The sequence below is a fragment of the Chrysochloris asiatica genome, unplaced genomic scaffold, assembly GCF_000296735.1.
Source record: "Chrysochloris asiatica unplaced genomic scaffold, ChrAsi1.0 scaffold00325, whole genome shotgun sequence".
In the NCBI taxonomy this organism is placed as follows: domain Eukaryota; kingdom Metazoa; phylum Chordata; class Mammalia; order Afrosoricida; family Chrysochloridae; genus Chrysochloris; species Chrysochloris asiatica.
The window spans coordinates 2,128,756-2,140,296 of record NW_006408843.1 but is presented as its reverse complement, the minus strand read 5'-3'; the positions used below and the strand labels follow the sequence as shown (position 1 = coordinate 2,140,296).

The 11,541-nt window shown below is 39.1% G+C and overlaps 1 protein-coding gene across 1 annotated transcript in view; it reads left to right on the top strand.

Moving 5' to 3' along the window:
* MROH2B (maestro heat-like repeat family member 2B) overlaps positions 1-11,541 on the top strand; it is a 117,280-nt gene that overhangs the window by 78,253 nt on the left and 27,486 nt on the right. Inside the window, exons 22-27 of the mRNA XM_006875399.1 lie at positions 3,394-3,520; positions 4,077-4,264; positions 5,778-5,918; positions 6,533-6,647; positions 7,253-7,399; positions 7,642-7,824. Coding sequence (XP_006875461.1) covers positions 3,394-3,520; positions 4,077-4,264; positions 5,778-5,918; positions 6,533-6,647; positions 7,253-7,399; positions 7,642-7,824 — 901 coding nt within the window. The remainder of the gene's footprint in view (positions 1-3,393; positions 3,521-4,076; positions 4,265-5,777; positions 5,919-6,532; positions 6,648-7,252; positions 7,400-7,641; positions 7,825-11,541) is intronic.

The window sequence follows — 11,541 nt, the reverse complement described above, 5'->3', positions numbered from 1 at the left end:
AAAACTTTACTCTCATGGGGTATCAAAGAGATTGTCCTATCATAGACAGCGTTATACTTCAAGATAGAGCTTGAAATTATCTCTTTGATGATTAATTAGTAGACATTCCTCTTCAATTTGTCATTCCTGGCATAGTAAACCATGTGATTGTCAGATTAAAAATGGCCAATACTAGTCCATTTCAGCTCACTAATACCTAGCATATCAATGTTTATGCATTCCATTTCATTTTTAACAATTTCCAATTTTACTATATTAATACTTAGTATATTCCATGTTCTAATTACTCATCACTGTCTATAGCTGTGCCTTCGTTTTGAGCTGTGCTCCATTAACAAATTAAGGTCCTGAACGCTTTACTCCATTTGCACCATCATGGTCAACTCTAATTTGAGGATGCAGGTCTTTCAATTTATTTAGAGTGCCTTCCAGCCTGAACAGCTCATCTTCTGGCACTATATCTGATAATATTCTGGTACTTTTCATCATGTTCCAATGTTCCATATTGTGGTCCTATCTGACAGTGTTTCCCTGTTATTCATAAGGTTTTCAGTGGCTAAATATTTGGAAGTAGTCCATCTCTCCTTCTTCCTAGTCTGTCTTAGTCTAGAAGCCCATATGAAAATTGTACACCTGAAAACTGTACAAGGTGACCCTGCTGGTATTTGAAATACCCATTACATAGTTTCCAGAATCACAATATGCAAGCCACCACAGTAGGACAAACTGACAAACCAGTCTGACAGGCATTAGGTTTGTTATTTGAAGAAAAGCCAGCAAAAATTAAGGGTTCATAACATTTCATCTTGGAAATGAGTATCTGGGCATAGGGACTCAGAATCATACTCTTTGGTGACACCAGATTCAATTGACATAACATCATCCCCAAAGACATTATTCTACATCCTACTTTGGTGAGTAGTAACTGGTGTCCTAAAAGCTCATAAACATTCATCTAAGGTGCAATTATTGGTCTCTCCTGGTCCAGAGGAGAGAAGAGTGATGAAAATAGCAGATGCTTGGAAGTAATTTACACGGTGGACTAATAAACCAAGTGAACATCAGTCTCCACAACTCTAAGACCAGAAGAACTAGATGGTCCCCTTCTCCCACTATCGACTGCTCTAAAAGGGGTTGCATTAGAAGGTCCTGGACTGAGTGGAACAAAATGTGGAATAAATCTCAAAAATATATAAATAAGACCAGGCTTATTGGTCATACTGAGACAGATGGAATCCTGAGGCTATGACCATTGGTAACCCTTCAGGTATAGAATGAAACTCAGTCCTGTGGCTCAATTTTCAATGAAGCAATAGGTAGGTATATGGGGAACAACAACACTAGTGAGGTATGCACACCATAGAATAGTCAACCATTTGATATCAAAAGGGCATTATTGACTCAAGGACAAAATTCAGAATGGTTGGAAAAGAAGAAGACAGGAAAAAACAAACACACGGAGGAAGTATGATAAGTTTTGTTACATTGGGGGGCATTGCACTCTTTGAGATTACATGAAGTGTATGGTCTGTTGAATTTAAAACTGATGATCTTGCTCCATAAACCTGCACTAAATTCAGAATAATAAGTTTGTTTGTTTTTAAGTCTCACCTTAATAATAATTTTAATATTGGTAATTGAATCACATGCAATATTTTCCCAAGTGGTTTTCAGATATACCTTCCATGAATAATATAGCAAAACCTGAGAAAGCAGGAACCTGTGTAAGGTGGAATGTCAGAGATGGAAAACTCAAATATTTTCCATTAAAACAGGTATTTTCAAAAGGGGTAAGACTGTACCATGTCAAAGGTGGAAAACTTTCTAGAACTATAAAAATAAAACAATCCCATTGAATTTCACTTCTCACAGATTTCACGGTAAAAAGATTCCTTTGGTGGGGGAGAAGAAGACGGTAGGAATAATTGCGTAATTGTTGTTGTTAGGTGCCAATGAGTCAGTACCGCTGCATAATAACCCAATGCACAACAGAATGAAACCCTGCCTGGTCCTGCACCAACCTCACAATCGTTGCTACATTTGAGCCATTGCTGCAGACACTGTATAAATCCATCCCACTGGGGGTCTTTTTCATTTCTCTGACCCTCTACTTTACCAAACTTGATATCCTTCTCCAGATAATATGCCTGAAGTATGAGAGACGAACTTGGCCATGATGACTTCCAAGGAACATTCTTCTTGTACTTCCAACACAGATCTGTTTGTTCTTTCGGCAGCCCATGGCACTTTCAATATTCTCCTCCAACACCATAACTCAAAAGCATCAATTCTTCTGTGATCTTCCTTATTCACTGTCCAACTTTCACATCCATATGAGGTTATTGAAAACACCATGGTTTGGATTAGGATCACCTTAGTCCTCAAACTGAAATCTTTGTCCTTGAATATTTTAGACAGGTCACGTGCAGCAGATTTGCCTAATGCAAACTATTGTTCGATTTCATGACTGCTGCTTCCATGAGTGCTGACGGTTGATACAAGTAAAATGAAGTCTTTGACAACTTCAATCTTTTCTCCATTTATATGGTTGTCCAGTGGTGAGGATTTTTATTTCTTTATATTGAGATGCAACCCATACTGAAGGCTGTGATCTCTTTGCTTTCAGCCAGCAAGGTTGTATCATCTGCATATTACAGATTGTTAATGATTCTTCCTCTAATCCTGATGCCACATTTTTCTTCATATAATCTCTCTTCTTAGTTTTATGTGCTAGCATATTCAAGTATGGATTGAATAAGTATGATGAAAGAATACAACTCTGGTGCACACCTTTCCTAATTTTAAACCATTCGTCATTCCCTTGTTCAGTTTGAACAGCTGACACTTAGTCTATGTACAGGTTGCTCATGAACACAGTTAAGTGTTCCAGAATATTCATTCTTTGCAATGTTGTCGATAGGATGTCATGATCTAAACAATCAAAAGTATTTTCGTAGACAATAAAGCAGAGGTAAACATCTTTCTGGTGTTCTTAGCTTTCAACCAAGATCCATCTGATGTCAGCAATGATATCCTCTTCTGAATCTGGCTTGAACCTCTGGAATTTCTCTGTCAATGTATGGTTACAACCATTTTGCATGATCTTTAGCAAAATTTTACTTGCAAAATGAGTGATTAGGAAGTGACTATTTGCCTTTTTCTTGTTGCCCAGAATGTTCCTTCATGCAGTTTCTGCCTTTAAAAAAACTCAGTAACTCAAGATCATGATGTTGGATTTTTAAATAAAACATCTCTATTGTCCCCAATTTTAACAGTTTGTTCACCTGCCTTTGCAATTTGGATTAATTTTAGTATGGTTTCAGTATGAGTCAAATGGTAAGGTTCAAATTCCAAAGACTTATGACTCATTAATTTCTTGCCTTGTTATCCTAGGGACACAAAGACACTGTGGAAGTCACTGGCTGAGAACCCAGCCTCCAGTGGTAAACTCTTGCGAGCCTTAATAGACAAACTGGAGAATGAGTTAGAAGATGAAATGATCACAATGGAATCAATTTCAGTGAGTTGGACAACCCATCACATTCCTAGAATGGTGTCTTAGTCCATGATATGTTCCCACCTGGGACTTTGTGAAGTAGCATTAATCATGCTCTGTCCCTCTTCATACTATGATTTTAACTCAACTCCAGTTTGTATTGGATAAATATTGCAAAATGGCAGCTAATTTTGCCTGTGGCTGATCATTTTTAGATGTAAAATTCTCAGCAAACCAAAGAAAATCTATATATTTGTACTTCAAAATGAGTCTGCAAGATATCCAAAGCACCCATTTTTTTGTTGAAAAACCCCAATGTTGGGAAACATTACATTTTACATAAATGTTGTCACCTGGGGTTTGGAGTCATCAGCATGAAAGTTCTGAGAAATAAGTAAAGTCTGAGTTGAGAAATTTCCAGAAAAATAACTGCTCTCCTTTCTTTTATGTTTTTATATTGAGCATGTCCAACTTGGAGAACAATGGTTTGGAAAGAAAACAAACTTGGAAATCAGCCCAAGGAGAAGATGTCCTTGAAAGACAGGAACCCAGTTGACTAGGAGGTCCTTTCTCCCCTCAGGTGGCCTGTGCTATGCATGAAGTGGTATCAACAGGCACCCCTGTCTCAGGCCTATACCCAGAACTCTTCACCCTCCTCTTGAAGCTTGTTAGCTGTGCACTGGGACAAAATATGCCCACTACCGCCTTGAGCTGGAGACGGCAAGTTATGAAGCAGGGAGAGATGCAGCAGGTTGCAGACCCCTGCAGGTAAATCACCACTGTCAAAGAGCCTTTCACAAATGCCCTGAATCCAGACTTCATGAAGGGGGTATGAGAGGCAAGGCCAGCACCCTCTGTCATGGCATCTCGTGCTGTTGTTGTTACAGATGACATGAAGTCAATTCCAACTCCTGGGAACTCCATGTGTAGACAGTAGACCTGCTCCATGGGATTTTTAAGACTGTGACCTTTCAGAAGCAAATAACAAGGCCTGTCTTCCAGTGTGCCTCTGGGTAGATTCAAACCACTAATCAATCTTTCAGCTAGTCATCAAGTACTTACCTGTTTGTGCCACTAGGGACTCCAGTATGGCATCAACTTCCCAGGAAGAAATAAAACTATTCTACTTCCCCTAAGACTTTGATACCAGACTTTTATGTCTATTTGTTTCCTCTGAGTCCGTACCCAATAGAGTTGCTGAGGACAACCAAATAAGTAATAAAGTGGCTATATTTCTTCCCTAGAGAACTCATTGCATTTCCTTTCACTTTTTTTTTTCAATGAGACCACAGAAAACCTGAATTTCTGTGAAATTCAAGGCTACCCGTGAACAAAGAACAATAAAGACAAATCCCATGTTTCACTGAGACCTTATCAAATCGAAGACATCAGTTTGTGTGCCATTAAGAATGGAACAAAAGACTCCCAACTCAGTCACAAACCAATGTTTTCTTATAATTTGAAATTTTTGTTTTATATTTATCAAAGGAGTTCTTTTAGAAATAGTAGATGTAGGTTTGGATCCTATATAACATTGCTCTGTTCTTTTATCCTTTTGCATAACTTTTCATTCCAAGGTCCAATAGTGTGATCTTATTTAAGACCTTTTAAGCATCAGGTAGACTCAACATACATAGTTCCAACAGTTCATATAACTTTACTAAAATGACAATATAAAGAATCTCACATCAAAAGCTGTGCCTTGCCAGGCAATGGCAACTATGTCACAACTGTGTTCTGGCCAAAAACAATTGTAACCCACTCCATTGTAGCATACACCCTGATTTCAGAGCTGCTACAGTGTAAAAAAAATTGTTTTAAAATTAATGAAATCATTAGTACTTTGGACTTTCTATCCTTTTGTTGTTGCTGTTGTTATGTGCTGTGGAGTCAGTTCCAACTCATAGCACTCCTGTGCAGGGTTTCCGAGGTTGTAAATCTTTAGGGGAGCAGAAAGCCTCATCTTTCTCCCGTGGAACAGCTGGTAGTTTCGAACTGCTGACCTTGTGGTTTGCAGCCCAATTTGTAATCACTACGCTATCAGAGCTCCTTAAGGCTTTATTTTTTCATGATGAATTGACAAGATATGGTGGCATTATTTTTTTATTCCAGTCATCTGGACTCCCCTCTAACCCTAAGACTAAATTGTGAAGTCAGGTTGCCTATGTTCTTTCTTGCACAGCATTCATTAATTCAGAGCTGGGAAGCACTTGAAGAGCAGAAAGAGTGAACTGGGTAATTCATAATTCCCTTATATTGTGATATTGGCTGTCTCCTTCAGACTCTCAACCATAACCCTGAAGTGTGTGCAAGCCCAAGCTATGAAAGAAGGCCTTGCGAAAGAATCTGATGAAGGGGACAACTTATGGTCTCTCCTCAGCAGTTCTGGTACCCACCACCTAGGAGTATGTGCACTGGCAAGGTAATAGGCATATATTCTAGAACCAGATCCAAAGGAGGAAAACAAAAAAAGTAAAAACTCAATACAGTCTATTTCAGAGAGAGTAATGGACTCTTCTCAGACATATATGGGGAGAGACATGTTATTGTTAAGTGCTGTTGAGTTGATTGCAAATTAGAATGACCCTGTGTAGGGTTTCTAAGGCTGTAAATCTTTATGGAAGCAAAAAGCTGCATCTTTGTCCTGCATAGTGGCTGATTGACCTCTAACCAACAACCTTGTGGCTTGCAGTGCAGTGCTTATCCTACAGAGCCACCATGCTCCTAAAGGAGAAACATAAGGAAGAATAACTAAGGGAGAAAGAATAATTAGGGTAAAGAGGAGTGAGAATAGATGGGAAGAGTTGCCATCCTCTTCCCCCACCCCCACCCCCAAAAGAAAAGTGATATAAGTGAACATCTGTAGCCAAGTTACATTTAAATTGGGCACTTAGATAGATAATTTTCAATATTGATGTTTTTCCATTGAGCATTCCCTTTTAGATCATTTATTTGTGTGGTGGGTAAATAAACTAGGAGTTCTTCCATTATTTAGGGGGAAAGTCTCTGCTAAAATTAGAGCCTTGTGTTTTCTAGGAGCATGGCAGTGTGGCAACATGGAATCATACTGGACATCATGGACCATCTGTTCCTGTCTCTCACATCTTCTTCAGAGAACTACCGGATAACTGGCACTGCGTTCTTCTCTGAGGCAAGAGACATCATACCAGGCTCTCTCAATCTCTTAGGGTAGTTCTCTCAGGGTTAAGAATTCTATGAGAGCTGGAGTTATGGAAGAAAGGAAGTTCTAGGGGAGCTTTTGTAGTGGAGGGAACCATCTGCTGCCAGAAATACAGCATCAAAGCAGGAAGGAAAAAAGAAGAAGAGTGCACCTTGATCTCTTCCTGCCTTCTGGTCTGCAGAAATCAACCTTCCAGGACAGAGATGGGTATAGACTCGATCTGGGAAAGGGAAATTCAAAGAGTGACAATTTTATTATTAACCCTTCAAACTCTAGTATAGAGACTATCCCAACTTATCCAAAAAAGAAACATCATCAGAGATTCTTATTTCCCCTGTCCCATCGGCCCATCTAGACTAGAAACATACTAGAAACATGTGTAAGATTTGTGGTCTGCATCCCCAAATAACCTTGAGCTACAGGCTGCTCACACCTAGCACTAAGCTTCTGCCAAACTTGCTAATTCACCCAAGGCCTTCTTCCCCTGCTCTCTAATTGTAATAATTGATTCCTTTGGCACTCTCCTGAAGGGAGGGCACTCCCTTAACTAAAGTGGAGGAGTTTGTTGATTTCAGCTCATGAAGGAACCCATCCTTTGGAAGCACGGAAATCTACGTGATGTGCTGATCTTGATGGATCAGAGTGCCTGGGACTCCAATTCCACTCTGAGGCAAATGGCCATACGAGGTCTTGGTAATACAGCTTTTGGAGCCCCTCATAAGGTAAAAGAAGTTCATAAGGAAATCATTCATTTAAGTAGAGATTTGAAACAATTATTTATAAACTACAGAAAGCAGTTTCATAGAGATTAAGTGTAAGCTCAAACAAACTGCTAAAGTGGTGGCTGCTGGGCTGAAGTAAACATGACTCTAACAGAATTTCCATCGCCTAGTTTGGGAACTCCTACCCTATACCAGAATGCATAGCACAACTTTGGATATTAAGATACCTTGTTTCAAAATAGGTGAAGAAGCATAAGCAGATAATGTTAGAATCTATCATCAGAGGCTTGTATCACCTCGCCCGCACCGAAGTCGTCTGTGAAAGCTTGAAGGCTTTGAGAAAGATCCTGGAGCTACTCACAGACCGAGATGTGAGCTTCTACTTCAAAGAAATAGTCCTACAAACAAGAACTTTCTTTGAAGACGTAAGTGAGCCCATTCAGAGTCCTTCCCCTGAAGAGGAAGTGAGTGAACAGTAAGAGGCTTAAGGTAGTACTTTTAGCAGACAATACTCTGGTTCCACCCAGATTCCTGGGCTGGCCTCAGAGGTCACCTGCAGACAATTTTAGTAGTGTGTTGCCTTCCTATGTCTCTCTCTGATGGAGAGAATTGTGGGGCCTAGGGATCATCATTGACCTGGGCAGTGGGGATAGACGAACTGGGAAGGAAATGCCCTGGGAATCATTGAGGAAGCACTTTTGTTGTTGTTAGGTGCCATCGAGTAAATACTATTCATAGTGATCCTATGCACAACAGAATGAAACACTGCCTGGTTCTGCGCCAACCTCACAGTCACTATGCCTGAGCCTATCACTACCACCACTGTGCCAATCCATCTCGTTAGAAGTCTTCTTCTTTTTCTCCAGTCTTCCACTTTACCAAATATTATCAGTGACTGGTCCCTCCTGACAATATGTCTGAAGTATAAGAGATGAAGTCTGGCCATCATAGCTAGAAGAAGTACAGAAATTCTGGCAGTACTTCTTCCAACACAGATTTGTTTGGTCTTTTGGCAGTCCATGGCACTTTTAATATTCTTCTCCAAGATCATAACTCAAATGCATCAATTCTTCTATGGTCTTCCTTATTCACTGCCCAATTTTCGCATTCATATGAGGTTATTGAATATACCATGACTTGGGTCAGGCACACCTTAGTCCTCAAGCTTACATCTTTGGTCTTCAACTCATGAGTATAATTGTTATGGAATTCCCATTCTTCACAATATTATCCTTATATGTTATGATCCACACAGTCAGTTGGCTTTGCATAGACAATGAAACATAGGTAAATACGTTTCTGTTATTCTCTGCTTTCATCCAAAATCCATCTGATATCAGCATTTATACCCATTCTTTCATGTCCTTTTCTGAATTCAGCTTGAATTTCTAGAAGTTCCTTGTCAATTTGCTGCTGCAACCATTTTGTAATTATCTTCAGCAAAATTTTGCTTGTGTTATGATATTAATGATGTTGTTTGATAATTTGCACATTTCTGTTGGGTGGACAATATGGATATCTCCAGTCAGTTGGCCAGGTAGCTGTCTTCCAAATTTCTTGTCATCGACAAGGGGGTACCCCCAGTATTGTAACCATTTGTTGAAGCATTTCAATTTGTATCATATCTATTCCTGAATACTTGTTTTTCCATAATGCCTTCAGTGAAAGTTGGAATTCTTCCTTCATTACCATCAGCTCTTTATCATATGCTACCTCTTAATATAGGCAGTTGTTCAAACAGAACACAGGAACACTGAATGTTTTAGAATTAAGAAAGCTGTGCAACAAGGTTGTATTCTTTCACCATATTTATTCAATCTGTATGCTGAGCAAATAATCTGAGAAACTGGGTTATACAAAGAAAAACGTGACATCAGGATTGTAGGAAGACTCATTAACAACCTGCGATATGCAGATGATACAACCTTGCTTGCTGAAAGTGAAGAGGACTTAAAATATTTACTGATGAAGATCAAAGAACATAGCCTTAAGTATGGATTACATCTCAATGTAAACAAAACAAAAATCCTCATCACTGGACCAATAAACAACATTCTTATCAACAGAGAAAAGATTGAAGTTGTCAAGGGCTTCATTCTTCTTGGATCAACTAGCAACACTCACGGAAGCAGCAGTCAAGAAATCAAATGAAGTATTGCATTATGCAAATCTGCTGCACAAGATCGTTTTAAGTGTTGAATAGCAAAGATGTCAGCTTGAGGACTAAGGTACACCTGAACCACACCATGGTATTTACAATAACTTCATATGCATGCAAAAACTGTACAGTGAATAAGGAAGACCGTAGAAGAATTGATGCTTTTGAGTTATGGTGTTGGAGGAGAATATTGAAAGTGCCAATGAGCTGCCAAAAGAACCAACAGATCCATTTTGGAAGAAGTGAATCCAGAGTGCTCCTTGTAGGCCAAGATGGCCAAACTTCATCTCTCATACTTCGGACATCTTGTCAGGAGGGACAAGTTGTTTGGTAAGGTGGAGGGTCAGAGAAAAAGAGGAAGACCCCCAATGAGGTGGATTGGCAAAGTGGGAGCATTGATGGACTCAACCGTGGCAACTGCAGTGAGGTTAGCCCAGGATCGGGAAGTGTTTTGTTTTGCTGTGCGTAAGGTCACTATGAGTTGGTACCGACTCAATGACACCTAACAACAACAACAACAACCTCTTAATATGGTTGAACATCAACCATATCTTTTTGGTACAGTAACTCTGTGTATTCCTTCCACCCTTTTTTATGATTTCTGCATCATTAATTATTTTTGCCCATATAATCCTTCAATATTGTAAGTCGAGGTTTGAAGTTTTTCTTCAGTTCTTTCAGCTTGAAAATGATGAACATGCTCTTCCCTTTTGATTTTCTAACTCCAGGTCTTTGTACATTTCTTTATAATACTTCACTTTGTTTTCTGAAGCTGCCCTTTGAAATTTTCTATTCAATCCTTTTGCTTCCTCATTTATTTCATTTGCTTTAGCTTCTCTGCACTCAAGAGAAAGTTCCAGAGTCTCTTCTGACATCCATTTTGACCTTTTCTTTCTTCCTGTCTTTTTTATGACCTTTTGCTTTCTTCACGTATGATGTTCTTGATGTCATTCCCACAATTTGAGTAGCCTTTGATTATTAGTATTTAATGCATCAAATCTATTCTTGACATAGTTTCTAAATTTGGGTGGAATTTACCAAAAGCCACATTTTGATTCATATGAACTTGTTTTAATATTCTTCTGCTTCAGCTTGAACGTACCTATGAGCAATTGGTGTCCTGTTCCACAGTAAGGCCATGGCCATGGACTGATAATATTGAGTTTACCCAAGTAAACTACTTACACCTAAATCTTTGTCTCAGGGTTTGCTTTGAGAGAAGACCCAATTATAATATTACTCAATGCAGGACCAGGGCCTGACTAAAGACTGTGCATCCTCCCACTCTCTCTTTTCCATCTGTAGGATTCAAAGACTCAAATGCTGTTGCTCTTCATTTAGTCCAGAGGTTAGCAAACTACATCCCATGAGCCAAATCTAGCCAATAGCTTGTCTTGGAAAAAAAACTTTTATCAGTCAATTACGTATTTACACTTACATATTTCTGTGGCTATGTTATTGCTACATCAACAGTGTTTATTAGTTGTTACAGATACCACTAGTCTGTCAGCTTTTCATACTGTGGTGACTTGCCTGTTGCTGTGATGCAGAAAGCTATGCCAGTGACATTTTAAATACCAACCAAGTGCATCCATGGTGGACAGGGTTTAGCTGAGCTTCTACACTAAGAGTAGGAAGAAGGAGAGACAGACTACTTCTGAATGGATAGTCACTGGAAAACTTATGACTATCAGTGCAACACTATCTGTGCCAGAATACTGAATATGGAATATTGAAATTTGAAGACTAGCACCAGAATATTGTCAGATATAGTGCCAGAATATAAGCTTCTAAGGTTGAAAAGCACTCAAAATACTACTGGGGAAGAGCTGTCTCCTCAAAGTAGACTTGAGCATGATAAAAAGAATGAAGAAAAGCTTTCAGTGCCTTCATTTGCTTATGGGGCAAACGTCTACTAATAATCAGAACATAGAATGTATGAAGTATGAATCTTGGAAAATTGGAAGTTGCCAAAAAAAAGGAA